Source organism: Pleuronectes platessa, chromosome 8 (assembly GCF_947347685.1).
Source record: "Pleuronectes platessa chromosome 8, fPlePla1.1, whole genome shotgun sequence".
Taxonomy (NCBI): Eukaryota; Metazoa; Chordata; class Actinopteri; order Pleuronectiformes; family Pleuronectidae; genus Pleuronectes; species Pleuronectes platessa.
Window position 1 is genome coordinate 13,503,197 of NC_070633.1, and position 25,767 is coordinate 13,528,963.

Below are 25,767 nucleotides of genomic sequence, written 5' to 3' on the forward strand. Positions count from 1 at the left end.
GAGGGGGCATGTTGATGCCTCGGACACGAGACTGGAGGAAAACAAATATCTCTGGATGTCGATATGCTGTAAAGAAAAACACGGGGTTTCCACAGCAGAATTTCTGCTGCCATGTCCTGCCCTCCTGCGTGTGTTACCCAACAGCCACCCCTCATCAGAATGAGCAGGAAAATCTCTAGCTACACTCTTCATTTGTAAAAGGCAAGCTCTGGGAAAGCTCATGAGCCACTTTTCCAGACATTTCCCACAGTTCTGAAAACAGCTGTATACTTTACATTTCTCCCTGCCACTTTGCGTATGCTGCCGCTGTGTTTTGAGCTTTTATATGTATTTTTCTGACCACCACGACCGCCACTGACCTCCAGCGATCCCTGCTAAGTTTGAAAATCAATAACCAGCCTCTAATGAGCAGAGTCTGCAAATGTAGAATACATTAACATCCAATCAACATTTGTTTAGTTTTGTCACAGTTACATTGTTAATGAGGAGATAATGCAGTGTGCACTTTTCCTGTCAATCTCCCCTTTTACCAAGGAGTGGTAACACTGCCACTAACAGAAATGAATCCAGACAAGCTGTTTGCTGTGAATAATTAAATAACTCAAGGGTGTCTCAAGAGTTTACTATTGATTGGATAGATTTTCCAGTTCTTGCTTATGAATCTAAAGCAGTGACTGTATGTAAAACTGGAAAAATTCATTACGCATGAGCCTCCATTGGAAATCTACCAGTACTAATGATATAAACTGGTGTAAAGGAGCTTAAGCCTGACCATCAATAAAGTAAACTAAAGAAAAACAGAACTGGACCATGTTGTTGTCGCGCTGTGTGCAGAGAGCAGCTCTGCTTTCTCACTGGCCACCTACTCGCTACTGGTGCTGACTGGCCTCCGGCTCTGACTGCTGTGCAGAAACTACGTTTCCAACATACATGGAGACTGTCAACGATTTTACTTACTTCACTATCAAATGAGCAATGAGACAAATGAGCCAGCAGACTGATAATGTTCATAGCAATCTGTCATGAAGCGAGGCAGGAAAGGTCACGCCAGAAAAATGTGTTTATTATCATGACAAGATACGTTATCAGCCACAAACTTGCATGAATTGATGTGTTTGCTTTTCTTTGGCATTCGCTTCTCATCGCAGCGGCGTGTGCTTCTAATTATATTCGACAGAAAGCAAACAGTTACTAATGGGATTACAGTTTCTCAAACCATGTATGTGGCTGACAGGCTGACATGCCTGCGTATCTGGTGTCTCGGAAGCGAACAAATCATGTTGCACATCCATATGGATGATATTGACATTTGGCACCGGGCATTTTCATCAGTATGAAACATGGGGAGAGAACTTGCAGCATCAAGGGGGAGAGTCTCTGACAGCATGCGAGGTGCCCTCTTCCCACCTCTCATCAATCTAGTGTCCAAACAGCAGATACATCGGCAGCTGTTTTGGCCCCCGGCCATGTGTAGCCCCGCGCACATTAAGTTATGACTTTGTGGCACCTCCCTCGGCAGTTACGGGCACGCTACTTAGGATGACAGATGATGTATAAGAGACCCCAAAGTCTTGACAAGTCATGTGCCGCACATTAGCCCCAAACTCACCCTGCAAGTAGACCGTGTCGGGAGTGCTGAGCTCGGAGTACCCCAGGGTATTTGTCACCAACTGTATCAGTTTGAATGATCTATGAAATGTTTTCCTCAGTGTGACTTTGTGCTAGTGTGGGGACTTCTTTCCCCTTTCGTGTTTGACACTCGCGCTGGACTGTGATAGACACATCAGACGATCCTATCCTGTGTCGGATTGATTGCATTTCAAAAAGCCTGTTGTCTTCTCTTCACGGTGAAAGGCTTCTCTTGCAGGTTTGCCTCCCAAATACAAACATGTCGAAGTCTGTTCCCTCAGGGGTTTGCCTGTCAGTCGTGAATAAAAAAATAAATAACAGTTTATAATTTGCTTTCTGTCTGTCAGGGTGCAATACCTCGACAGATTCAGAGGGAAGCATCCATCATTGTGACTTAGCTGCAGTCAGGATTTAGCACAGAGCTCATCACTCTCAGTCTGGTACATTTCCCAATGATTCCCCCTGTTAGCTCTCGAAAGACACTGCTTATAATATAAAACCACGTGTCCTTGGATTATATGTTTAAATTACAGTGTCTTTTAAATAGTTAAAATTATTTGTTTGTAGACAAATATAGAAAGTTATACAGGATCTGTTATGGTGTTGTTATGGTGTTACTGGAGGATGCCAAACTATAAAATTCTCAATTTCAAAAAACAGGTTATTTGACATTGCCTTTATAATATGTGTTTTTTTCTGATCTACAGGATTACCAAATTTTTCAATTCATTACAAAACCATCACACGCAAGGTTGTCTGATCTTTGAGAGGTGGCTTCTGGGTAGAGTGCTGCATATCGACACTGGTGTTGGCCCTTAAGACCAAAAGCTCTCGAGTTCTGTTGTTTTTCCAAATCGACATCTTCATCTTTAACCTGTATGAGATATTTGTATGTTTTGGTTTATTTTACAGTTTGGCATCTGTTACGTGTTAGAAACGTCATCAACACATTTTCAACCTGTATTCTCACATGGGCTCAATTTCCCTCCAGATATTTTACTCTACTTCCTATTGCTCGCATGAAAGGTTCGAGGAATTTGACCAACTGACTTTGACGTTTACATTCTCACATACAGCTCCTCTGGAAAATGTCAAGAAAATGTCCGTAGCTCAGTGAAAGCAGCTTCTACTTCTACTTAAAGATTCAACAGGATGCAAGGACATGAACGCCCATGCTCTCCGTCTGTGTGAAGGAAAACGTCCGAAAAAAAAACATGTGAGCTGTCCGGACACAAAAGACATCTCTTGGGGTGGGTGGGTCGGTTGGACAGCCTGGGTTTGTCTTCACAGCATTTCAGGTGTGAGGAGGAGTGGATGTGTTGTGTTGCAGCAGGGAGGTGATGGGACTGAAGCTGGAGGCAGGTTCACATCTGAGCCGAGACAATATGTCGGGGGAACTTTGCTTCTCCTCTGGGGCTACGAGTTATAGAATTGTGAAGGTTTAGGGAAGGAATAACCTGCTGTGAGCCAAGCTGGGAACGAGTCATTGACTGCCACCACTTCCCACCGCCACAACTCCTCAATATGTTTGTTTTGTATCAGCACGGCAACATTAGCTGTTGCACTTCCACTCAATTCTTATATTGTAGGTTGTATGTGGTTTTAAATAATAGTTGTTGCATCTCTTCTAATCTCCGCACACAGATAGAAACAGATGGTGCTTGATGCTTTTGTTGTCTCAACTGTGATTCCCAGCAGAGATTAACAAGGCTTCAGGACCTGCACTGTTTTGCAATGCAACTCCTTTTCTGTCATTTTTGTTGTTAGATGTGAGACATGTAACACGTGTTAATCTTTTTAACCAGGAACGAGTAAGTTAGTTTTAGGACATACTTGTCTTTCAATTTGTGAAACATGTGGGAAACTACGATGATTGAACAAATTTGAGGAAAGGTTGTGGTGGTTGGACAACGTTCTGTCACAGGAAAAAGGTCGTACAGAATTCACATGGACTGGTTGAATTTGCGTTAATTGTTGTGATTGGGATATCACAACATCCTGTTGAAAGGTTTTAAACTGGGAAAATCCTCATATCCACTTATCCTCATATCTTAACTCTCTACAAATGTTATCGCTCTTGTTTAATCCTCACACAAACAGTAAAGTGTGGAATCATGTTGCAGTGTCTCCAGAAAGTCAACAATGCTCCAAACTACAAAATATGACTCATTCAGCACACAACACAATGCTTCAGTTTCATATGAACAAAACAAATAAGATATAAAGTGTGTATGAGTTTAGAGTTGGGGGATGAGGCAGTTTCTCCTTGATTCTAATCTGTATGCTTAGCTAGATAACCGCCTTCTGGTTGTAACTTTGAATTTAGAAATCACAGTGGGATGAATCTTCTCAGCTACATCTCGGCAAGAGAGCAAATTAGCATATATCTCTAAATGTCAAATTAATCTAACATATACCTGCCCGGGTAAACCCGCTAAAAAAGGTGATAGATTTTTTCCCCATTGCCAGAGAGGTTAGCCTTTCTGCGTTTTCCACCCCAGGAAAGAGTCATGTTCCACATCACAAACGGGGTAGAAGCTCTCTCCCTTTGCATCTTGCATGATATAAAGGGAGAAAAGACCTTTGGCATTTCGTTCCCAAGACATATAAAGCAATTAACACACAGACAATCATGGCGCCAACACCTGGTTTAATCTGTTTCATAATGTCATGACGTAAATCACATCTAGACTCCTAAAATAAAGAAGAAGAAGAAATTAGCACGTTCTCCCGGATGTCGAGTTTCCATCACTGCCGATCGGAGCTGGAGGTGATAATTACAAACTGTATCCGTTCCCATTGCAGACAAAAGCCAGATGTTAGGATTGTGTGTGGGATTTTCTGAACCAGTAGAGAAGGGACGACAAGGGACATTTAATAGTAAAGACTTAATCAAAGGTGAAAGCTTAATTTTGATAAATTAAGCTTTCCCCATCCATCCATTATCTATCCTGCTTGTCCTGCAAAGGGTCACAGGAAGGAAGCTGGAGCCAATCCCAGTTGACAATGGGCGAGAGGCAGGTCCTCATTAATAGTACAGTTTTATTGAAATCGTTTAATATAAATCAAAAGTAAACACATAGGATTTCATTCAAAACCAGGAGCAATGTAGAAGAAGGACATGCAGCAGACAAGTGACCTGAGTATTGTCATACAAACAAGAACAGTCGGTCTTGTTTAATATCATTGTAGATCATTTAGAACTTAAGCAAAACAGGTTGAAGGACAAATCGAAGCTCTTTGATCTGACCTGCAGGGTAAAGGTTTGTGATAATCCTACTCTGCATATTGTCTCTTCACTTTATTCAAGACAACGTTCTTGAACATTGAGTTTCTGTCTATTTGCAGTATTGGAGGAAGCCCCAGGCCGATGAATCTCCTTCCATTGGGACCAGCCTTTTCTGTAAACATGATTATGGAAATATTTACATGAGAAGAGCGTTGCTCTATTGTGCTCCCTGAGCTGCAGGATGTGTCGGAGGAGCGAGCTTTGTTTACAAGAATTGCAGCTGTCCAGAACGCTGGGTTTTGATTGGCACCAGGTCATAGTGAACTGGCTCCTGCTGCTTGCTGCTGCCTCGCCTGTATCACACATGCCTGAAGACGTGTGAGTCAATGATGTAAAAAACAATATCCTCTGTTGCACATGCCGACTGACCCCAAGCACTGCTTTTCTCTTTCTGCACAGGAGAGAATATCCATTAGAAGAATGTCAAATATTGAATGTAGGCTTTCAGATGCTAACGCGGCTGTTCTGTATAATCATGATAATAATCATTCTGGAAACGTACAGTGCATTAAATACTGCACACACATCACTGTCACTTTCAGGACACACACTACACTGAGTCTGTGATGCTGATGGTAAATGGTAATGATTTGTTCTCATAAAGCAAGCCGCTGCACCCGAATCCCCCCCAGTCTGTGCACGGTGTGTTTTCATCTCTAATGATATCCAGGTGGGGTGTAGGTCACCTTTATATATGATAGTGTCGTATCTTTGAAGCAGCACTGTCTTGTCGAAGTTGGTGTTTGAAGAGAGGAGACGCGGACCCAGAACTTGCAGCATAACAGAATTTATTACACAGAAGTTTCACAGGTCAGACGGGCTCCATGGTATGCCCGGAGAATTCACAAAGGCCAGATAGTGAAAATCTGGCTCGCCTCCGCCAGGCAAGCCCTTTTATAGAGGAGTTGTTTACCACAGAACTATAGATAAAATGACGTAGCACATAGGGTCTATGTCTAAATTTGGACATGTTTTTAGTTACTATAAGTTTGAAGTCAACCCCCACATCTTTGCTCCTCCCTTAGAAGGCAAGATAACATATGATAGGTCAAAGATCATTCCCCAGAGGGGGACGAATACCTCAAACTCAAAACTTAGGAGGAAGCATGTCAGCATAGTATATACACATATTAGAAAGCTCCGTTAGCTGAATTTACAACAGTAACATGCCATCATTTTATATAACCATGTTCAAGCTGAATATACAACATATTTCCCCCCTACGAGGCTTAACAAAGTCTCGTAACCATACAGGTGTATAACTTCAATAATACAGCAACTGTGTGTAGGAGCGAGAGTGAAAAACCTGTCAGGCAGACATCTTTCCTGAAATATCCATCAAACAATTTAGACAGGAAAATTCTCTCACAGCTCCTCTGCCAAGGCAACTATACATAGTACTCCTACACCACTGAAATTAGGAATTCTAGCAAATTATGTAAGGAAATTACTTTAAGCAAATACATACGGAACTCTCAGCAAATAAAAACAAAACAATGTCCAAAGTCAGCCTGGTCTTCCCATTGGAGCTTCCAATGGACCTTTCCCTGCCTAGCACCACTATCCTTAAAGATCACGGAAAAGAAAACATCTGAGGTCCCAGTATATTTGCTCAATAACAGAAAACATCATTTTCCAAGTAATTAACACACAGAGAATATAATTCACTTTTAATATTGCACCTTCAAAATATAAGAGAAAACCCAAAGATAGAACACTGCAGTCTCTCAGCAGCATTGACTCCCAGTTGTAGTATTGATGACATGTTGAATCTGGATATTGTATCGTTGTTCAGAGTCCTTCAGTCCATTGGTATGGTTCATGTTTGAAGTGTCTGAATCCATTCAACACATCGGTTTCCCTGAACATTCACCACTCTCATAGTGATCTTCCCCCAATATGTTCTAGAATGAAAGAGAAGAAAAGAAAACCAGTATCTTTGTATACAAAACAGATACAAATTAAAAAAACATCAATCTGATTAACACACTTTAAGTAAGTGAGAAATTATAAGTCACATTTTTCATTTCCCCCCTGGAAACACCTCACTAATGTAATGAGAAGCTTTGAAATAACTAAGCAATAATCGAAGTAGCCCCCCTTTCTCCTGAACTGCCAGTCAGGGTACCTTTCTCTGTTAGGTCAACAACAGAGAATAATTTACTATCATTCAGAACTTACTAACGGAATTTAAGTATTTGGAACAGACGAAGCACACTGTTGTACTGCAACGTTGACAACTTAGAAATCTTGAAAGAATCACAAATCATGTCGTCCTCCTTTCTTTCTTTCACTGATGTTTCTTCAATATTCTCCTCCTTCATATTCTATCCAGCTGTTGCATTCACAGGCAAACTGTCCACAATTATAACATTCTTCTGAATGCTGTTCAAAATTTGGATCGAACCTTCCTCTCCAGTTCTGCGCTTGATCAAATGCTGTCTCTTGGTAGGAGATGACTGGAACCACCGATGATGGCTGGAACGATTGGAGCTGAACCTGGTTCAGCTGTGATTGTAGTAATGATTGATCTAGTGGAGCCTGATTCTGTATAACCAGAGCTTGCTTCTTAATTTTCTTATTATCCACCAGTTGTATTTGATGGAGTTTTCTAACAACCTCTTGGTCTTGTTGTCTCTGATCATGCTCCTTTGTCCTGTAGCGCACCACTTGATGGGCTATATGATCTGTATAAACACCTTTTTCCATGCTTCCCAGACCAACAACCTCTGCAAGTTTGCTCCCCACTGTTAGGGGCAACCCCTTCTGTATTTTGGATCTCAAAATTGACTGCTCCATTTGATTCAAATCAGGGTCATTTCCTGTAACATTTCTCCAAACTTGATGAGCTCTTGACACATAGGCTCTCGGGTTTTCTTCCTGTCCCAGTGGTTCAATAAGAATGTTGTCAGGATGTAAATTTGTCGGAAAGGTCTCTTTCAGCGCTCTACACACTCGACCTCTATTTGCACAGAACAATTCTGAATCATTCACAGCAGTTCCCACATATTGATCAAGTCCAGCTTTCTCTAGAATATCTCCCATAGCATGAACTCCAAGGAGATTAGCCAATAGTCTCTTAATATCTCCCATAGCAAGTTGCTCTCCCACCATGATTTCTTCCAACTTCGAAATCCAAGAATGGGCTCCATCTTGAAGAATCGGTAACTTCTCAATTATGCTTGACATATCTGTAGTCTGCCAAGGCTTATACTCCAAATTCTGCCCTCGGATGACCACTGGAAGCATCTTCTTGGGTGCAGACTGTTTTCTTGAGCGCAAAGTATTTTCCTTGCACAATAATTGGAAGCGTTTTTTTCTGCAGCATTTTCCTCTGTCTTTGCAACACTTCTACCTGGTTTTCCAGTGTTATATGTCCTTCTGTCTGTCTTGTTTTTTCTATGTCCTCCTCTCTCTTATCGTTTGCAGCTTTAATCAGATTCTGTCCCTCATTTTCAAACAACTGGAGAATGTCAAGCTCCAATTCTCTCTTTGCTTTGCGGGCCTGTCCCTTCTTACCTCTCTTTTGCTCTGCCTTGTACGTTGACACAAGTACTCGCATTATTCTAATTACATCTGGGTTCATAGTCCCCTCTAACGGCCATGGTCTGTCAATTTGAGACCAGCGTTTATGCCATTTCTCCGATATTCTTGCAATGCCTTCAACTAAAGGATTATTCTTCTGTACTACATCAACAGGAGTAATTACTTTTGGACTTTTAGTGTCCTTCTTCCCCATAGTAGCAGCTACCTTTTGTTCCCTTATTGTTAATTGAAAAAAGTAATTGCTAAATTTTAAAGCTACTTAAAGCTTTTTAGATTACTCCTCCCCCCTTTTAGGAATTGATTAATCAAAAAATCAATCAAACACTCAACAGATTAATCAATTCATAAATCACGTAGTAAAATCACCTATTTACCACAGCAAATACAAATGAAATTGACTTCCCAACTCCAAAGGAATCAAAAGCTCATCAATGTAATATCACAACTCAAAATCTGCTTATAATGTTTGACAAAAAGATCACGCACTCCCACAAGTGACTGACTGTCACCATACGTGCTCTTAATTGCAGCAAACAATTACCCAATGTTCATCTCAAATCATCAAAAAGTCACAATAGTGAATCTCCAACACAGTTGAGATCAGAATAAACCATGCACAAACAATACAACTCACATTTGCAACTCTCAACAGAATTTAAAACAAATAATCCTATTTCATTAATTAATTAAATGCATTAACTGGTCAGTCCGTTGCCAATCCTCATATCTTGTTTTAACTGACTACAGCATATAGTTTTTCATGTGCATGTAAGCAGATGAATCTGCTCTATCAATCTCCTATAATAGCTCACAAATGAAAGCAGGTTGAAATGGTTATCAGCAATATAACTATAGATGAGAACACATACAAATATGTAAAAATGCAGATTTTTGCTAAAGAGTTTGTGGATAAAACTGTACCGGCCTTGATCAGACTGAAGACAGAAGCTGTACATGCAGATGTCAGCAAGCCTCAGTCCGTGCGATTCAGTGGTCAGCTGCCTTCTCCTCTTCTCACCTCAATACTCAACCACCGTAAATGGATCAGAGAAAAGAAACAGTCAAATGATTTAGTATCATACGAACCCCCTTACAATTGAATACAATGCATCATTAATGTATGATTTAGTTTATTTCATTCTATTACTATCTTTAAAGTTCTCAATAGTGTAATTTTTATTCATAGCTGTATTAACAACTTGACAGTTCTTTCGTAAAGCAGTTCAACAGATTAATACTCCGTCTTTGCACCGCACGTGTCATTCCCAGTGAGGAGAGACAGCTCACAGGGGGGGGGGTTTTAAGTTACAGAAATCACACCTTGAAAAGTTTTTAGAGGGTTCATGTTCCCCTCGCACCCCCTTCTCTGAACAGATGCTTTCTCTTAGGGGAGCCAAGAAGAGGTCTGAAGAAAAACTTAATTTCATTTTTGTTCCCTTTTCAGTGGTTGATGTTTAATTTGAGGAAAAATCATATACCTCCTAATTTAAACCCTGACTTGTGCAATAGTCAAAGTTCCTTTGATACTTAAACAGAATTTAAAGTTGCCTAATCACTTTAAACAGCTCTCTCTCCTCTGTTTTGAGAGTCTATTTAGATCTCTGTTGCAAAGTGCATAAATGTAGTTCTCATTATTTGTCAAAGTGACGCCATTTGTTATCAGATTTCCCATTTGTAACCGTAACATATATATATTTAGTCAATCATAGAACCATTTGTTATTAGCTTTAGATCACAAAAAACATCGCCTGCTGCATTTTTCTCACACAGCTAGAACAGAGCAATGTCCACATATATCACACACCTCAACACTGAGGTCAAGCTCCCCAGCACTAGAAAACACTGCAAACCAGAAATTAAAGGTGTGTTTATATTAATTTAAGTCCTCCTAATGAGGCTCATTATTTTATTACGTCTGCTTATAAGGGCAGCTCATGGTGTCATTAAACCACTAGTTCAAAAGTCACCTTAATAGGAGCTCATTGTGTAATTACAAGATTCATGTTCATATGTTTATTCAGTCATTGATTTAATCCCGTCCGGGAGACAACAAAATAAACACACAAATCCAAAAAACACTGCATATTCGCTTCACAAACTTTTTTTTTCCTTTCTCACACAACTCAAACACTGTAATGATCCCATTCTTCATACACACACACACACACACACACAGACCACTGTTTGAGATGGGGCCATTCCTGTTATACACACACATCTGGGAGGTAGCTCCCTGCAAACAGACGCACACTCATTCTCATCCAACAGCTCAAGAGCTCATTCAAACCACGAGCATGCTTTTTGCCACTATTTCCTTATTTCCATTATCTTAATTTTTGCTACCTTTTGAGATGTAAATAATCCAATGAGAGGCTGCATCAGACACTGTTCGTCAACAAATGTCAGAGTGGGAACAGTCAATTGAATTTTTATTTTTAGCATCTCCAGTTATTAAAAACTGACCTATGGTGAGGTTTTTACGGCCCATACTAACGCTCCTTCACTGAGGGCTTTCACTATTCAAATTCAGCGGCTCATTGATCAATTCCTTTACCTTATTTTTCTCTCATTACTCTTTCTCTTATCACTTTACATTTATTTATTTATTCAAATTGACCTGGACCCAGGTTGTCCCAATTTTCTCTATAACTCAATTCCTGTTTATGCCTTAGCTTTAGATCGTAACACAATGGAATTACCATGACTTACTGTTAAGAAATTGAGGTACCATTTTTCTTAATCCTGCACAGATTTACCACCTCATCTTTACAATTTAAGCTATTCTAAACTATGTCCTACCTTTACCTTATTTCATTCCTTATTTCATTATTTATTTAGAACTATCTTTACCTTATTTCATTCGTTATTTAATGTTACCTTTTCCCCCCCTTTATTTGCGACGTGCACTTCGCAAATAAAGTCAAATTTAGCACGGAGCCTCTCCCTACACATCAACACAACAAGACACATCCCCAAAAACAGGTTCTTTAACGGTGTGACCCCTTAGCAGACACAGAACAGCCTAGTGAGAAATGCTCACCCTGGTTGAAGTCGTCTGAAGATGCAGCAGGACACAAATCGTCTCTGTCGTGACGCCAATTGTCGTATCTTTGAAGCAGCACTGTCTTGTCGAAGTTGGTGTTTGAAGAGAGGAGACGCGGACCCAGAACTTGCAGCATAACAGAATTTATTACACAGAAGTTTCACAGGTCAGACGGGCTCCATGGTATGCCCGGAGAATTCACAAAGGCCAGATAGTGAAAATCTGGCTCGCCTCCGCCAGGCAAGCCCTTTTATAGAGGAGTTGTTTACCACAGAACTATAGATAAAATGACGTAGCACATAGGGTCTATGTCTAAATTTGGACATGTTTTTAGTTACTATAAGTTTGAAGTCAACCCCCACATCTTTGCTCCTCCCTTAGAAGGCAAGATAACATATGATAGGTCAAAGATCATTCCCCAGAGGGGGACGAATACCTCAAACTCAAAACTTAGGAGGAAGCATGTCAGCATAGTATATACACATATTAGAAAGCTCCGTTAGCTGAATTTACAACAGTAACATGCCATCATTTTATATAACCATGTTCAAGCTGAATATACAACAATAGACTGTAGGTGAGTAGTCTTACTGGGCTATAATGGCAACCTAGGGGACTCTGGGACGGTAATGACATTCTGGGCCGACCGTGTTAACCAAGAAGAAGTCAGTGAAGTGAATGCATTAGTTATGAATCAAGGGCAAATGTCCTTTGTGGCAATTCCAGAGGAGGAGGCCGGGAGCTCGGAGCAGCGTCGCCTCGAGAGCGGGCCACGACTTCTCCGTCTGGGTGTTCTGGTCGCCAGGGACCGGGCACTTTCCCCCGCTGTTTGCCTTCCAGCTTGTAAATGTGATGAACAACGTGCTGTCTGAGCCGCTGTCGTGTCGCATTTCAGATTCCTGATGTGTTGCAGAGATTTGACAGCCTAACCGGCAGCTCTGTCAAAACCACTAGGTCCTGAGTGACCTGTGTAATATGAATCTAATGCATATGCTGTGTTCGCTCCCTCAGGTCTGGTGATTGGCTTTTCTATGACTCCACCCATCCTCGACAGCTCCAGAGGCGACTTAGTGATTCCAGTCTACGAAACGCTGACTATTACATGCAGGTAATGTATGTGTGTGTGTTTGTGTGTGTGTGTGCATTAAGAATGCTTTAAACCCATATTTACAGTATGCAGAACATTGCAGTGGCTGTGTGGGATTTATTACATTTGACCAAGCACAAATATGAGATACTTACATATTACACTTTCACATTTCATTTCAGTGTATACTCATGCTCCATTCCAGTTAAGAGAGAAATATGATCATTTTAAAAGTAATTGACAGATATAGTCACTGGTTATTTGCCTGACCAAATCTAATACAATGTGATGCATTGCTATATAAACTAAGGTGTTATTTTACTTTTTTTTTATGGTTTCACTTACTCACCTTAAATAACAAGACGAGAGAAAAAACAAGCACATTTTGAAAATTGTGATATTTTTTGACATTTAGCGAAATACGTTGAACGTAATAATCAGACTTATTGATAATGAAAATAATCATTAGTTGCAGCCCAATCTGAAAAAGTAAGCCTCAAGCGACTGTAACAGTCAACGGGGTTTTTTTTCCAGTCAAACAAACAAACCGAGGACTAGTGTGACCATCACAACATTGTTTTGGCCGATGTTCATCCTGTTCTCGAATGGCTGCCGAGCACAAGAGGTTCACTTAACGGTCACTGGTGTCATTAATATCAAGAGGTTTTCTGAATGTTACATACGATACGTTTAAGTAACATGTTTAATGCAACTCTTTTACTTGTAAGTATATTTATAGAGGATGTTACTGTTATTTTTACTTCAGTAAAGGATCTGACTATTTCCTGCCCCAGTGATTCCTTGATACTATTAAAGAATCTCTGTGTAATCTGTCAAAACTGAATTTTGTCTTTGTGCTCTGATGGAAAATAGTCACATGAATTTTATAACAGGTTTACTCGGAGGGATTTAAAATATGTACAATATTCGACATTCTAAAAACAACCACACACCGAAATACAAAAATGACCATATTCTATAAGACACACTGGCACATTTCATTCTAAAAAACAAAGCCAGCGCTGATAATAACCAAGTCTCTGTGAGATATGAATTCACTCATAATAACCGTTCTTTATCCTTATGAAATCTCTGCTCCGCTATCCACTGCCAAGATGTCATTCCATTAACCGATTTTGTTTCTGTGCCACAAAAAAAAAAGCTGTCTATGGAAAAGCTGTCGATACCTTTGGACGTCTCCCAACGCTTGTCTTAAATAATTGTTTGCATATAAATCTAAAATTTTCACCGAGACCGAGGATCTTCAGGGAAAGGAAGTCAGTTCCACTTTAGTCAATTAAGTCTTCCCAGTCTGCAATTTTCCAGATTCTAGATAGATGGACGCTAATCACTAGGGCTAGAAAAGAACCCACAGAATTCTTCCATTGTCCTCAGTGATTATCGCAGATATTTCCAGTCGTCACATTTTGGCACTATCTGCAAAATGTGGCCATTTGTTGTTGGCGGAGGCAGGTGGTGAAAGCACAGCTATCGGATTTCAGGCAGCAATTACTCAATCTCGCTCATAGTGCCTCCAGGTCAACATGTCTGCCCATTATTGCATTTATGTGGCACAGCACAAAACAAGCACACACACACACCAACTTTGTTCTCAGCTGTTAGTGACATGAAACACATGATGACTAGGATCTTTTAATTAAATAAAGATGATAAATATATAAACCTGTGGATGACGAGTTATGATCCCGACCATGATTCTAATGTAAAATATGTTTAAAAATCCTCCTCAGGGGACAGAACACTCTGGCCTGGGCCTGGCCTGATCAGACCCTGGAGGGACAGGAGCTAACCGACCGTCAGGCCCAGCTGTCGACCCCCGGGGCCCCCGGGCAGAGGGTGGTGTTAGTCAGCGAGTGCCCGGGGCAGCCTGGACAGCAGTACTGCAAGAGGCTGGTCCTGAGCGGCGCATGGGGCAAAGACACCGGGTACTATCGCTGCTACTACAAGGATGTCAAGGCCATCATCGACGGCACCACCGCCGTCAGCGTGTACGTCTTCATCAGGGGTGAGCCGAACTCATGACTCACTCACCTTCTGCTGGATGAGTCATTTGAATATATCCTTAAGGAGTGTTTCTATTTTTTAAAGTGTCAGGGTCCAGTGCATACAATGTTTTAAGCTCAGAAAATATTTTTCTGTCGCTAGCACTGCAAGAAGGTTAACAGTTTGATTCCCAGCTCTTCCTGTGTGGAGTTTTCCATGTTCTCCCATGATGTACCTATTGTTTTCTTCGGGAAGTGTCCTCTGGTGTTAATTACAGATTCTAAATAAGGTGTCAACGTGGGCGTGAATGGTTGTGTGTCTCTGTTTCTTGGACCTGGCCAAGGTTTTCCTCGCTTCTCGCCTATAGTCAGCTGGGATTGGCTCCAGCCTCCCTCTTGACCCTCGAAGGATAAGCAGTATAGGCGATGGATGGATCTTTTTCTCCGGCTATGTCATTCCCATGTCATGGTGCTGCTGTGTTTAATGAGAATGTGTTTAATCAGCTGCTGGTGCTGGTCTGCAGCTCTTTGGTCTTGCTATGTGGACCATTCAGTCTTTTCCTTGGGAGCCTCACAAGAAAACCATAGCGCTCCCACCGAGACACATCTCCTGTTTGAATAAGTCTTCAATATCAAAGCCACCCGTGCGTTATTAGAAGTGCAAGTTGTTGACTTTGCCTCAGCAGCACCCTGGAAGCCGGCCAGAGCAATGTTTCGGAAATTAGAGATGTAAAGCCTCTGATAAAGGCAGGAATGAGCAGTTCATTCACTTTCTCTAATTAGAGAAAGGATATAATATTCATATATAAATATTGAAACGTGGCAGCATCTCTCACTCTCTTTTAACCCACCTTGTCATCGGGCTTTTCATGTGATTTGCGATATCGTCAAATCTGATAAGACCCGCACAATAGTACGACACCCCGTGGTTTCATGGGCATCACATTCGCTTTTCCTCAATTGGTTTGATTGTGCCGTCGAGGAGAGGTAGACGGAGGTGTGGAGAGAGAGACTGATGATTGTCATGTTTCCAGCTGACCGATCCACTCGTGTGAAACGGCTGTTTATCCCTGCTGACAAGGTGCCAAAACAGTTTCCACAGATCTAACCAGGGGGCTGATCAGAAGCAGATGAGATTGTCGGCCGTAAATTAGGACCCAGTGTGTGGGGAGATGAGACGGGCCGCATGTGGATTCAGTTAGACGGGCAGACCTTGACCCTTTCCCCCGTGTGTGTGCTCTGAACACTCAAACACACATGTGAATGTAGAGCAATGCACTAATGTACCGCAAGTTTATATTGGCTTGCATGCACGCACACAGGCAGAGGCAAAATATATAAACACTTCCTCTTACACATTTTCACCCACACACACACACACACACACACAAACACACACAAACACACACACACACACACACACACACGCACACACACACACACACACACTCTGCAGACTCGTCTTGCCCCGGGTTGGTTCTCTCCTGTTCTGAGAGCAATTGCAGTCAAATACTTCGAGGGATTTATTGTGAAAAGCGCACACTGTGAGATGTTGTGTATTATTTCTATTACCTGCTCATATTGAAGTCGCCGCCGGGCAGGAATATAATCCTCTCAATAAGACCCTTTGTACGCCCCCAATACAGCAGCTTGAAATGATGCAGAAAGAAAGTGTGAAGAATAATAGAGGGCTTATCGGAACAATAGCAGGGTAAGGGTTAGGGTTAGAAGAAGTGCGCAGGTTGTAATCGTACAAAAGTTGCTGCCTGGGAGATAAGCATTTTAACAGAGTGTGCTCATGCTGTGGGAATATTGAGGTTTTGTAATGATAACAGATGAACAATGTAAATCGGGGACAGTGTCTGTGATGTTTATCAAAAAGAACCTGCGTGACAGGAGCTGTGAGTCTCCGACGATAAGAGGAGAGACATCAGGGTCTTAAAGGATGAAACACAGGAGAGATATTTCCCAGCAGCACACATCTTGGAGGATTAAACCCCTCGGCTGTCTGTTTCTCAGCTGACACGTAATAACGGCTCCTAATGCTATTTACTGTGTGAGGACAGAGTGAGCGGCGGCATAACACGGTAATCATGATAAAGTCCATGTCGTGCGTGTCATTATCTAGCTGTGAGATATCTGTCTGTCCGTTCATGGAGTTAACTCTGTGATAGCCGCCATTGTCCCGGCTGCCGTCAGGGTTAACATCTCCCTGTTTCCGTATCTGCATCCAGACCCAGAGAACCCCTTCCTCAGGCGGAGCAGCAACGTGGAAGGCCGAGCAAGTGACCTGGAGACCATCCTGATCACCCGCTTCATCACGCATGTCACAGTGCCGTGCCTGGTCACGGTGCCGGATCTGAACGTCACTCTCTACGCGGTTTGTCCAGCACCACAGATTCCTCTTGGTTTCTCTCCAGCCGAATCTGTCAAGTTGAGATTTAATTCATGTTTTTAACCCATGCAATTTATTTTATTTACATGTTTGTCCGTGTATCATTTCAGTATCCAGCGCCTATAGAGACGAGCGGGACGACATGGGACAACAAGCGGGGCTGGTCCATTCCCCGACACAACATCGACAGTTCGCAGATGCTCATTGGAATCCTGTGTCTTGCTACTCTGGGCGGAAAAAGTTTTCAATCTACCAACTACCTGTTCCACCCTACAGGTACAGAAACACGATATTTACAGGGTTCAGTCTCCTGTGTTGTATTTCAGTCAAATATGGAGAATTATAAGATATAATTTGTAACAATTCTTCATTAAAATGTCAAAAAAACCACTAGACTTGTTTTATATTTCGTTGACATGTTTACTTACATCATCCAAAATGTTTCTAACAAAACCCAGAGAATTTTGTCGCCTTTTAGCAAGCTCATATCTGCTTTACCCGTTACTTTGCCCGACTCTTGCCGATCAAATGACGTGTGACGAAGGAAAAACACTTTTTTCTGAGTTTATTCGGCCAGTCTCCTGGTATACAAAGTACACAGAACGTCTGGAGGAGCCGCTGTGAGAACACGAAAAGAAGAAAAGAAAAGAAAATAAAGAGGAAGGAAAGGAAGAGACGCGAGGCATAATTAAATTGCAGGAAATTAAGATGAGACAAGGTTTTTACGTCTCGCTGGGAGTGAACTCTGCGTGAGATCAGTCACGTTTCACTTCAGACGGCCAAAGGACACACATACCCTCTGCTGCTAACCAAAATGAACTGCTACATCAGAAAAATGAATGAGCATTTGAACACCACAGTCGGCTGCACGGACTCCACCAGCGTGTGTCCAGTGACTGCAAAGATAGGTGGCCTGAATATCAGACACCTGGGCTCTGCTTTGTTAGCTCTTAGCTTTTCTCTCTTATCTTGAGGCTTAGCTGTATTCCACTTTAATTTCGCTCACTGATGTACAGCGTGCGACATGAATGGAAACAGTGTCAGCTTGTGACAGACCACTTTTTTTTATAGCGGGATGGCTCCTGCGGTCCAAAGGAAAGTCATTTCCTCTGGTCGAGTGAGGAAGGAAAAACTGCTGACGATGTCACCATGACCTCTCTCACTGTCCTCCTCCCTCTGCCCCTCTGGTTCTCCCTCACCCTTTTTTCTTTTTTTCGACCCCGGACAGGAACTCAGATTTATGATGTCAAGCTGTTTCCTGAGGACCCAGTGGAGCTGATAGTGGGGGAGGCCCTCACCCTGAACTGCACAGCAATGGTGGAGTTCGACACAGGGGTGAACATCCAGTGGTCGTACCCCGGCAAACAGGTACGTAGCAGCAACAGTCGTTTGCCTGAAGTAGATGAAAACCTACATTTCAGAGTCTCTTTCTTCTCGCCAGAAAAACAGTTGGGTGGACCCGAAGCCCTATCGTGAAGCCCTGTCTCAGGCCACAGAGGTTGTCAGCATCCTGACCATCCACAGCGTGAATGTCACAGACACCGGCCCGTACATCTGCAACGCCACCAGCATGGGCGGATCTCAAGACCAACAAACTCAGGTCATAGTTCACGGTAAGAGCCGGCTCTGAAGCGTCCACAGTTACCACCTGGCCCTTTATTCCACATCAGCCTGTAGGCCTGAATGTCATATTAACCATGGGTATCAGTAAATAGATATTAACCAGTGAGACGTCTAGCTCGGCTTTTACCTAAATTCTTAAAGGTTACAATATGCTAACATGCTAACATTAAGTAGGTATAATGCTTATGATGTTTTTCATGTACATTTTTGTTCATTATAGCACTAAACAAAAAGAGCAGACAAAAATTTGACTATAGTCTTCATGAGTCGTTTGAACTTCCAGGATATCTTCAATTTCAATGTATTGTGGTTACATTGACCAGAGACCATTGACTGTATATAAAGATGGACAATGCGTCTCACTTCCTCCCACTATGCCGTAATGAAGCTCAAATATCCCATATACGAACACAGCCATCTTGTGCATCTGGGGCCGGTCTGTGCAGTAGTGACCCGGGTCATGGAGCAACAGTAGTGAGGTCCTGCCGGTACCGTCTCTCGAGCGGTCAGTCTCAAATCAAATCGTTCACCAGAAAGATGAACATGTGTGTGATAAGGACTACCTAAAATGACAGAGGCAATCTTTGCAAAATGTATATGAAGACTTTTTTTCTATGGTCCATGTCCAATCCTCTAACATGGAGGAGGTCAGATTTATTACCGAAACTGCAGCCAGCCACCAGGGGGTGATAGAAATGCTTTATCTTCACTTTCGGGATCCAGTCATGACGTCCACTTTATACACAGTCTATACACTGCCACCCTACAGAGCTAGCATGGGGAAAAAACGTTTTAAAGAAGACCTGTGTAACTTGCTGAACAATTACTGTTGAATACTTAAATTCAGTTAAACAACAGTCTTTGTCACCATTAGTCTACGTAACAACTACTACTACCTTCAGAGCAGTGAATTGAGCTTTGCTTTGCTTTAACTTTTCATCTGTATGAAGAAACATTTTCTTTCCGCTAAAAAGAAGAGAAAGAAAATATTTTGTTTTAGACAAATACTTGCTTTAGTGCCGTACCCTTGGTCATGTCCCTTTGCAAATGTAGAATGTTTGATACATAATAGGTTTTCTGTGGAGTGTTAAGCTTTGATATTCAGACTTGAAGCAAAACCCGACTTCATAAAACATGTGAATGTATCTTCCTCCAGAAAGGCCATTTATTGACCTCGACTACCGGAGTGGCCCCGTGGTGGAAGTAACCGCCGGCCAGAAGTCATTCAAATTACAAGTCAACGTGTCTGCCTACCCAACGCCTGAAACACAATGGTAAGATGAGACCGTCTGGGGAATCCATTAAATGTTCTGGGCCAATTCAAAAAGCATAATTAGGCCTCCCATAGCTGAGGTTTGTGTGTTTCTCTGTGTGTGTGTGTGTGTGTGTGTCCAGGTATAAAGATGGAAAGCTGATGAACCATCGCCCCGAGTTTAAGATGAAGAGGATGAGGATTCACCTGAACCATGCTTTGGAGATTAAAGAAGTTTGTCAGGAGGATTCTGGGATCTATGTGGTGGTGCTGAAGAATGCAGCCGCTGCTCTGGAGAGGAGGCTCAACATCACGCTTGTCGTCAACGGTAACTAGTGTGTCAGTCTGACTCACGCCATTTGTTCCATGTGCAGTGATTGTGCAGCAAATAACATTCCTGTCACAATACTGTTAAGGTCAAGGCACTGTATTGGAGTTGTTACACATGCAGTAATGAAGGTGTTGTGGTAAGGGCTTGACTTTAAACATAAAGCTATAATCCTGATGTTCTGTCGGGAGGTTTGGATACAATTTTTGTCATGAAAAAAGCTTCAGTAAACAAAATATACAAAAAAGATTGATGGTGATGGATTCAACTGTAATGGGCCCTGTTGATTTTACTGTTGTGCCCACTCAAAAACAGTTTTGCAGACATTTCAGGTATTTGGTACCAAGCATGTTGGTTTAATCTGTTATTTTCTTTTGCAGTAGTCATTCTAGTTTTCAGACATTCAGGCTACATCCACACTAATATGTTGTATTTTCAAAATGCATCGATGTTGTTACATTCACACCAGGTGTCAAACCAGTATTACGAGCTTTGTAGAATTTAAAGTGTTTGCTGTCCTGGCTCCTAAATGGTGGAACGAGCTCCCCATTGGAATCAGGGCAGCAGAAAGTCGACACATCTATTGAGGCAGGCTAAAGACACATCTCTTCTGACTACACCTTGGTTAAAAAGATGATATTTAAAATTTAAATTGTATATTATATTATATTAAACAAAATGAAGTTTAGTTGCACTTAACTGAAGCACTTGTAGTTTGGCATTTTCGAAGCAAATTGTACTTACTTGATTCCTGCTGTTCTGGGTTTGTACCCTCATGGTTGAATGCACCTATTTGAGGTAAATGAAATGTAACATAATGGAAATGGTGCCTGCCCGTTTTAGTTTGATGATGCAGTCACTTGCATTTGCTCCCTGACTGGGTCATTTTCAGTTATGTCTCTACCACTAGCTGATGTATTGTGCATAAGAGATTTGCCTTATCCTTGCTCTAAGAAAATAAATCCTCTCATTTGCTTTCTACCATTGCTGTTTCTCGTTTGTAGTGTTTTCTGCAAATGGTCATGTGATTATTATAGAGTTATAGAGTTTACTTCACTCATCTGGATTTTTCATTTAGGAGCTGTTATAAAATTCAAACTTATTTGTATGGATGTAGCCTCAGACCCATGAGTGGAAGTACCAGGACTGATAACTTGTCCTGGTCTGTGTGAACATACTGTACACTGGGACAGGTTAATGACCCTAAATATCACATGGAGGAATTAAATGCATCTCCTCTTCCCCAGTGCCCCCACAGATCCATGAGAAAGAAGTGGCAGAGCCGTCCAGTCCGTACCCGAGTGGCAGCAGCCAGATTCTGACATGCACCGCCTATGGTCTCCCAGCTCCCATCGTCAGCTGGCAGTGGAGGGCCTGGGGCCCCTGTGTTCTCAACAGCACCCGAAGCAGACTGTAAGAGCAACTTCTCTCACACTCAAACTCGGGGCAGATTTCTTTCTATTTGGAAACTTTTTATAACCAACGTGGGAGCAGGTCAGGTTTGATCGAGGTGGGATGCAGTGCGTGAAGCGTTATGTGAAATAACAAGAAGTCATCAGCGTGAAATTAGTGGCTCAGTGGAGACGAAAGGGAAGGGACGTGGAAGATAGAGCTGGTGGAGGAAGAGAAGTGGAGGCGGATGAAAAAAGCAAAGATCAAGAGAAAGGTGGAGAAGTAAATCGATGTCGAACCTGCTGCACATAAAATAATAATGTGCCGGTTTGATCCGCCACACATACATATGCAAACAAATAAGGTGCTCTCTCTCTCTCTCTCTCTCTCTCTCTCTCTCTCTCTCTCTCTCTCTCACACACCCACAAATGCCCACTGGCTTTTTCACTCCCCTTTTTCCATCATTGCTGAATCCCACAAGTATATATAATGGATTATCTCGACGAGCAATATAAAATAGATTACAGTTATTTCCTTTTCCTTTAAGGTCCAGTGTTGGGGCCGTTGTCTACCGGCACTGCGCATATCCTTCGAATATCCACCTGCCTCCTCCAATTTTCAGTTATTGCTGTTTCCTTGACCTTTCCTCATGGGCAAACATCATCCCGGCGCCCGCCCTGTCCTCACAGACGGTACACACCTAAACACACAGCAGCGTCAGGCTGGGCTCAACTTCGGCTCCTGTCCAGTTCGTGATCTGTCTGCGCTCGGTACATCTGATATGACATTTCATGGGCGCTGAGTGATGCTCGGCTGTGTTGACCTTTTCCAGTGCATGAGAATCGAAGTCTTTTTTTATTTGATGGTCAAACAGGTAGTGAAGGACTTTCAAACTAATCTGTCTGGGGTCACAGCGGCCTGTTTAATGTACCACACATAGGCTGCCTATCAAGATGGACGAATCGTCTTCACTCTCTCCCACTGAAACTGACCAATAGTGAGTCAGTCTAAGCCATCAATCATGACCTTTCACTCTGTTTTTATAGCATCGCATAACTAATTAAAACCAAATTGATTTACCTCAAAATTAAAAGAAATATTTGTTGCGTACTTTGACTTTTTGTTTGGGCCATGTCCCAACCACTAACATGGAGAAGGGCTTTATAAACTATTCTACAGCCAGTCACCAAGGGGGAGCTGCCTTGTCATCCATCTTTATATACAGTTTCACCTACTTAGTGCTTGTCAAATTATATTTTCATGTACATGGATTATGAGTTTGAGTTATTTATGGTTTATAGCTACTACTTTTAAACTATGAAGCGATTAAATGAAACTGACCCTGGCCTCCCAATAAAGCTGAGCAATGCCTTTAGGAGAAAATGCAAAACAACATTTCATTTCATGTTTCATTAGCTCTGCTGTGATGCTCCCACTGAGGATCTTCATAATAACAGTTGATGCTGTAGTTTTTTCCATCAGTTGCCAGGACACAGCATAATTGCCTTGGCTTTGGGTCGTGAGCTGATGTACGGTTGGGAAATGCAATTCAGAGAGTGGCGGAAAAAAAATTTCCCCATAAAACTCCAGGATGTCTGGTGTAATGTGCTTCTGAATTCTCCTCCTCTCCCCCACTCTCTGCTGTGCATGTCGATGAGGGGACATGTCACGAGTGTGTCTCCGTTTCTCTATCTCTCCAGGGTCCGACGAGACAGGAAGGGCCGGAGTGACGGGATCGCCGACTGTCAGAACTGGCAGGACATTAACTCGGAAAACGCAATGAATGAAATCGAGGCTATTGAAACGTCCGTGGAAGTGGTGGACGGGAGAGAAAAGGTTCATTCCATTTGATCGTCTCTGTTACTTTCTATTTACATATTCACACATTGATAATATCAGAATATGAATATATGATCGTAGCATGCGAATTTCTGTAAAAGAAGGACAGAATGGGATCAGGGCACAATCTGGATAAAAATATATTTTATGTAAGTTGACTCATCCATGAACTGTGATGTTTTTATCTAAGCGTCCCAAATTCTGAGCTCCATAACAAAATTTGTCAATCAAGAGCCATTTCCACAGTTGAAATATTTAGAGCGGTCTTCCTCTGCAGACTTCCTGTGGGGACTGGTTCTAAACACACCCAGACACACATACAATACACATGCTTGCCAAATTACCACATGAGGACATACACACACATATACACACATGCACACGCACACACACCCTGATGTTTTTTCAGTCACACCTGAATGAGTTCGCTTCTCTTTTGGCCCGTCAGCACAAAAACTTTTCTGTGTCAGCTCACAAAGAATTACACGACAGCCGAGCGTTCCCTCCTTTTTTTTCAAATGCGTGTTTCTTCCAGATGAATTAAAATCTCATCCACCCTCTGTCGCCCCACAGATAGTGAGCAGGCTTCAGATCCGCAACGCCAGCGTCTCCGTCATGTACAAGTGCTCTGCCGAGAACAGGGTCGGCAAGGACGAGCGGCTGATCTACTTCTACGTGACCAGTGAGTGTGCTGGGGCCCCCTCAAAGCCCCCTCTAATGCATTCCTATGTCTAATGTCTGAAATATCTGCCTACACCCACATTACAATGGAGGTGAATTCCTGGTGCTCACAGAATTAGAAAATTTGATTCAAACATATTCAGACCCAACATTACTTGTAGTTTCCCCAGTAGGACATGCATTGATTATTGAATAAGCTCAGAGGCTGCAGCTCGACCTTAAAAAAATTCGACCACTGTTTCGGGTTAAACTAGAACTAGAAGTCTCTTTAATTTAGTCTATATTGACGAAAAAACAGCAGAGTTTTGAACTAAAGGTTAATAAACTTCAGTATCAGAAAGAAGATGAAAATCACTGTGATTAATGTTGTTGGGGCTGCGGTAGTTGGCACCTCTGCTTGTCTGCCCCTGCTAAAGAAATAGTTGCTCACAGTGAGGTTGGTCTGCAGGTTACCCAGAGTAACAGGGACTCTGGAATGTAATTAGTGTTTCCTCTGCCATGGAGGTTATGTTTTCACCCCCGTCCATTTGTTTTTCTGTTCAATGCTGGTCAGAGAGGAGATGCAGGAATGTTTTCTTATTTAGATAGATAGATAGATAGATAGATAGATAGATAGATAGATAGATAGATAGATAGATAGATAGATAGATAGATAGATAGATAGATAGATTACTGTATTCATCCCCGAAGGGAAATAAAGTCATCATAGCAGCCGGTACATTTGAATACAATCAAATACAATACAATAGAATAAAAATATTGAGGTAGAAAGAATAAAAACAGAAACACAAGATAAATAGGTAAATTGACTTTGTGAAATGGTGTGAAGATCAGGCGTGTTTAAGGTGATTCCTGGTTCGGGTGTTGTTTGCATGTTCTCCCTGTGCACCGCAAACAAATATAAACTCCTTTTTGCATTCCATTATATTGCAGGGAGAGATCTCAAGGTGTGAATAGGACCTTGAGTACCTGCATGGCTAGCATGCCGCTGATTTAGGGGGAGGTGTTATGGACATGTTTAGGAGACACCTGCCATGAATGTCCGGTGCACATGCTCTTAGTTGTAAGTTTACCTAACTGTTTCACCTGCCCTTTTTCTCTAACTTCGAAGCCATCCCCGAGGGCTTCAGCGTGGACGTCCAGCCCTCAGAGAACCCCCTGGAGCAGGAGAGAGTGTCCCTGTGCTGCAGCGCTGACAATTACACCTACGAGCAGCTGCAGTGGTACCGCCTCGACCTCCAGGTCCTGCAGGACGAGCAGGGCAAGCCTCAGGAGCTGGACTGCAGGAGCGTGCATCTCTATGCCAACACGCTTGACGGCCAGCTCTCCTTCCAGGAGCCCTCCAACAGCTGGGTCCTGGACTTCACCATCCCCTCCGTGCAGCTGCCAGATGAGGGTCATTACGTGTGCGAGGCTCAGAGCCGGCGCAGCGGGGAGAAACAGTGCCTCTTCAGATACATCTCTGTCAAAGGTTAGAGATAAAAGAGCCGAACGCCCCAGACACAGACACACACATCCCACGTTCGACGGCCGCTAATTATAGAGAAGAGCTCAACCTATGGCTGCAAAAACATAAGTACTGTCTCACAGAGGAGCTGAGGCTGAAATGTTGTACGTTCTAAAATACACTCAGTCACAAGAGATGTGCCCACGCATCCCA

At 42.3% G+C, this 25,767-nt stretch overlaps 2 protein-coding genes across 2 annotated transcripts in view; one reads left to right on the forward strand and one right to left on the reverse strand.

Annotated features, from left to right (window-relative positions):
- flt4 (fms related receptor tyrosine kinase 4) overlaps positions 1-25,767 on the forward strand; it is a 52,640-nt gene that overhangs the window by 10,311 nt on the left and 16,562 nt on the right. Inside the window, exons 2-13 of the mRNA XM_053428437.1 lie at positions 12,519-12,615; positions 14,346-14,620; positions 16,832-16,977; positions 17,103-17,268; positions 18,221-18,360; positions 18,434-18,605; positions 19,772-19,889; positions 20,011-20,195; positions 21,443-21,608; positions 23,288-23,423; positions 24,000-24,108; positions 25,219-25,578. Coding sequence (XP_053284412.1) covers positions 12,519-12,615; positions 14,346-14,620; positions 16,832-16,977; positions 17,103-17,268; positions 18,221-18,360; positions 18,434-18,605; positions 19,772-19,889; positions 20,011-20,195; positions 21,443-21,608; positions 23,288-23,423; positions 24,000-24,108; positions 25,219-25,578 — 2,070 coding nt within the window. The remainder of the gene's footprint in view (positions 1-12,518; positions 12,616-14,345; positions 14,621-16,831; positions 16,978-17,102; positions 17,269-18,220; positions 18,361-18,433; positions 18,606-19,771; positions 19,890-20,010; positions 20,196-21,442; positions 21,609-23,287; positions 23,424-23,999; positions 24,109-25,218; positions 25,579-25,767) is intronic.
- On the reverse strand, positions 5,690-12,046 carry LOC128445671 (uncharacterized). Its single transcript, XM_053428438.1, has 2 exons — positions 11,505-12,046; positions 5,690-9,489 (listed from the first exon to the last, which is right to left on the reverse strand). The coding sequence occupies exon 2, from the start codon at positions 8,165-8,167 to the stop codon at positions 7,223-7,225; it is 945 nt and encodes a 314-aa protein (XP_053284413.1). The 5' UTR covers positions 8,168-9,489; positions 11,505-12,046; the 3' UTR covers positions 5,690-7,222.